Genomic DNA, 3,346 nt, shown 5'->3' with positions numbered 1-3,346 from the left:
CGACAACCTCAGCTGGCTGAGTTCGTCCCTCAGGATCGTCAAGAGGGGTTGTAGGCTGTGGTGGTTGGTCAATGGTTTCATTTGGCAACACCATTACAGGTTGATCAGAATATTCGTTCCACTCTCTGCTTCTTATCTGATCGACATGACGCTTCCAAAGACGACCGTCTATCGTACGAACCTTATACGACAAAGGTCCAGTGATGTCGCATACAACACCAGGCAGTCACTTTGGACCCTCTAGGTAATTTCGGACGAACACGGGCTGTTGACACTCAAAGTATCGCACTTTCTGGTTGCTTTGTTGAGACAGTTTTTTCTGTTTATCCATCAGGTCTGGGTGCAGCTTGTCTAGCGCAGTGTGGAGTCTTCTACCCATCAGCATTTCAGCAGGACTCTTGCCTGTTGTTGAGTGTGTCAGAACATGTTGGCTTAACAAGAAACAAGGCAGTTTAGTGTCCATGTCTAAACCACACATGCGTCTCAGAACCTGCTTTGTTTCCTGCACCATGCGTTCAACCTGACCATTGTAAGATGGGTGGTAAGGTGCCACTCGGACATGTCGAATCTGGTTGTCGTGCATGAACACTTGAAACTCCTCCGAACAAAATGCTGTTCCATTGTCCGACACGACGGTGTCCGGAACACCGTGTACTGCAAACAATGCACGTAACTTGCGGCACACAGTTGCCGATGACATGGATTTTAGAGGAAGCACTTCCAACCATTTGGAGCGCGCTTCGACCACTAGGAGGAAAACATTGGAATGGTCCTGCAAAGTCAATGTGGATCCTCGACCATGGGTTCTTTGCATACTCCCAGGGATGCAGCCTTGCACGTGGTGGTTCTGGCCTTGTCTCTTGGCAGCGCTGACAAGCTCGGACCTTTTTCTCGATGTCTCCGTCGATTCCTGGCCACCAGACTGTGTTTCGCGCCAAGGCTTTCATGCGCACAATACCAGGATGTGTGCTGTGCAGCAACTCTAAAACACGACTTCTTGCTTGGTTCGGAACAACCACCCTGCAGCCCCACAGAAGACAGCCATGGTACTCTGAAAGTTCGTGCTGCCGACGAACAAATGGCTTGAATTCCTCCTCCAGTTTTCCATGAGGCCAACCATTCACGACCCAACGTTGAACTCTAGCTAAGGTTGGGTCGCTCCGTGTGCACTGGGCGATCCTGTGGGCGTCCCAAGCAATTTCTGGCGCTGACTCCAGCATTCGCACTTCGCCCAGCTTTTTATCAGTTGAGCTCGTTTCTGTTGCTGCAGGTAGTTGACTAAGGGCATCTGCATTTCTGAGGCTTCGTGCGGGCCTATACTCTAATTCATAGTCATATGCAGAGCGCATTAGTGACCATCGTAACATCCTTGGTGACAAAACTTGGGGCATTGGTTTTGCATGGTGCAATAAACCCAGCAGAGGCTTATGATCAGTCACAATGCGAAAATAACGGCCATAGATAAACTTGTGGAACTTCTTAATGCCAAAACCTATAGCCAAGGCCTCTCGGTCCGTCTGTGCATAGTTCCTTTCTGCAGCTGTCATTGTTCGAGAGCCATAGGCTATTGGCACCTCATAGCCATTATCGTCAACATGGCTCAACACTGCCCCAAGCCCATAAGGTGAAGCGTCGCAGGCCAGTATTAGTGGCTTCTGGACACTGTAATGGGCAAGGACAGTTGATCGCAGCAGCTGCTTAGCTTGACGAAAAGCTTCTGCCTCTCGTTTTGTCCACTTCCAGCTGCTACTGTTCTCAAGCAGCCTGTGCAAGGGCTCTAGTGTGTGCGCAGCTCCACACAGGAACCTGTTGTAGAAGTTCAAAGCTCCAAGAAAGGCCTGCAGGTCCTTTTTACACTTTGGTTCAGGTGCTTAATGTAGAGCCCTCACCTTGTCATCAGTTGGTTGGATGCCTGCCCCGCTGACTTTACATCCCAGAAACTCAACTTCATCCATTCCAGAGGCACATTTCTCTTGATTTAGTCGCACGCCATCGTTCTGTATGCGTTGCAGCACTGCTTCCAGACGTGTGTTATGCTGCTCTTCGTTCTTGCCGCCTACCAAAATGTCATCTAAATAGACTTGCACACCTTCGATACCTTGAAGTAGCTCTTCCATATACCGCTGAAATATGACCACAGCTACTGCTACTCCGAACTGCAGACGTGTTACTCGAAAGAGTCCTCGATGTGTTGGCATTGTCAAAAGGTCACCAGTCTTGTTGTCCACGACAAGTTGCTGATATGCTTGGTCGAAATCAAGCTTTGAGAACTTGGAGCAACCAGCCAGCTTTGCGAACAACTCTTCCGGTGTAGGCAACGGATAAGTCTCCCAATGAATGACAGGATTCAAGGTACTCTTATAGTCCCCACAAATTCGTATACTGCCATCCTTCTTGAATACAGGAAATATAGGTGTGGCCCACTCGGAATGTCGGATGGGCTCTAGAATTCCTTGTCTTATGAGCTTGTTCAGGGCCTCATCCACCCGTGGAAGCAGAGCGAAAGGAACGGGCCGGGGCTTGTAAAATCTGGGTTGCGCGTGGGGGTTGCACTTCCACCCGTACTGGTGGCCCTTGGCTCTTCCCGAGACCAGGTTGAAAAACCTTCGAGTGCTTCTTTAGCACACTAGTGAGCGATGGGCTCTGGCTCACCTTGTCCATTTTCAGCTGATTGACCTTCAGCTCAATCCCGAGAGCCTTAAACCAGTCCCGGCCCAGCAAGTTCACACCTGCTCCCTTGACCACGACCAGACATAGCTGCGCCTGCCTGCCCCTGTAGTTGACTTGGACTGTCACCGAGCCTAGCACCTTCAGTTGCTGCTGGTTGTAAGTACGAAGTTGCAAGTCACAATGCTGGAGCTTGTGCTTGGATACCCGCAGTCGCCGCAGAGTCTTCTCGTTGACAACGAAGCATACAGCTTCGGAATCAACTTCCATCTCGAGGGGCTGTCCATTCACTTCAACAGTGACGTGGAACGCGGGTTCCTTCGATGCTATTTGGAAGACACCGTACAAGTTCGTTGTCCCGTCACCGCGGCGATGACCCTGGTTGCTGCCTTCCGTCTGGGGCGCTGTCGAAGAGCGGCGAGCTTTCCGCCGACAAGCCTTCACAATATGTCCACATTGCTTGCAACAGTGACATTGCACGTGCCGAAATGGACATGCGTCTGGCGCATGCCGTCCTCCGCAACGAAAACACTTGCTACTGGACTGCTGCTTGCTGTCTGGTTCAGGCTTCAGTGTATCACGCTTAGCTGTCGCCGCCTTTTGAACGTGGCATTACTCCACCGGCGCCGCCCCCCGAATTTTCTCGGTCTCTCGGTGGGCATATTCTGCCGCCAATGCT

The 3,346-nt window shown here is 51.0% G+C and overlaps 1 protein-coding gene across 1 annotated transcript; it reads right to left on the bottom strand.

Moving 5' to 3' along the window:
• Positions 1-226: 226 nt before the first annotated feature.
• On the bottom strand, positions 227-1,607 carry LOC119443710 (uncharacterized protein K02A2.6-like). The gene is given in 2 exon segments (XM_049664486.1): positions 227-761; positions 763-1,607. Coding segments are annotated over 2 exon segments (1,320 nt in total). The 5' UTR covers positions 1,548-1,607.
• Between the last annotated feature and the right edge of the window lie 1,739 nt (positions 1,608-3,346).

This window comes from Dermacentor silvarum, chromosome 3 (assembly GCF_013339745.2).
Source record: "Dermacentor silvarum isolate Dsil-2018 chromosome 3, BIME_Dsil_1.4, whole genome shotgun sequence".
Taxonomy (NCBI): Eukaryota; Metazoa; Arthropoda; class Arachnida; order Ixodida; family Ixodidae; genus Dermacentor; species Dermacentor silvarum.
Note: the sequence above shows the minus strand (reverse complement) of the source record. Positions and strands in the feature narration are given on the sequence as shown.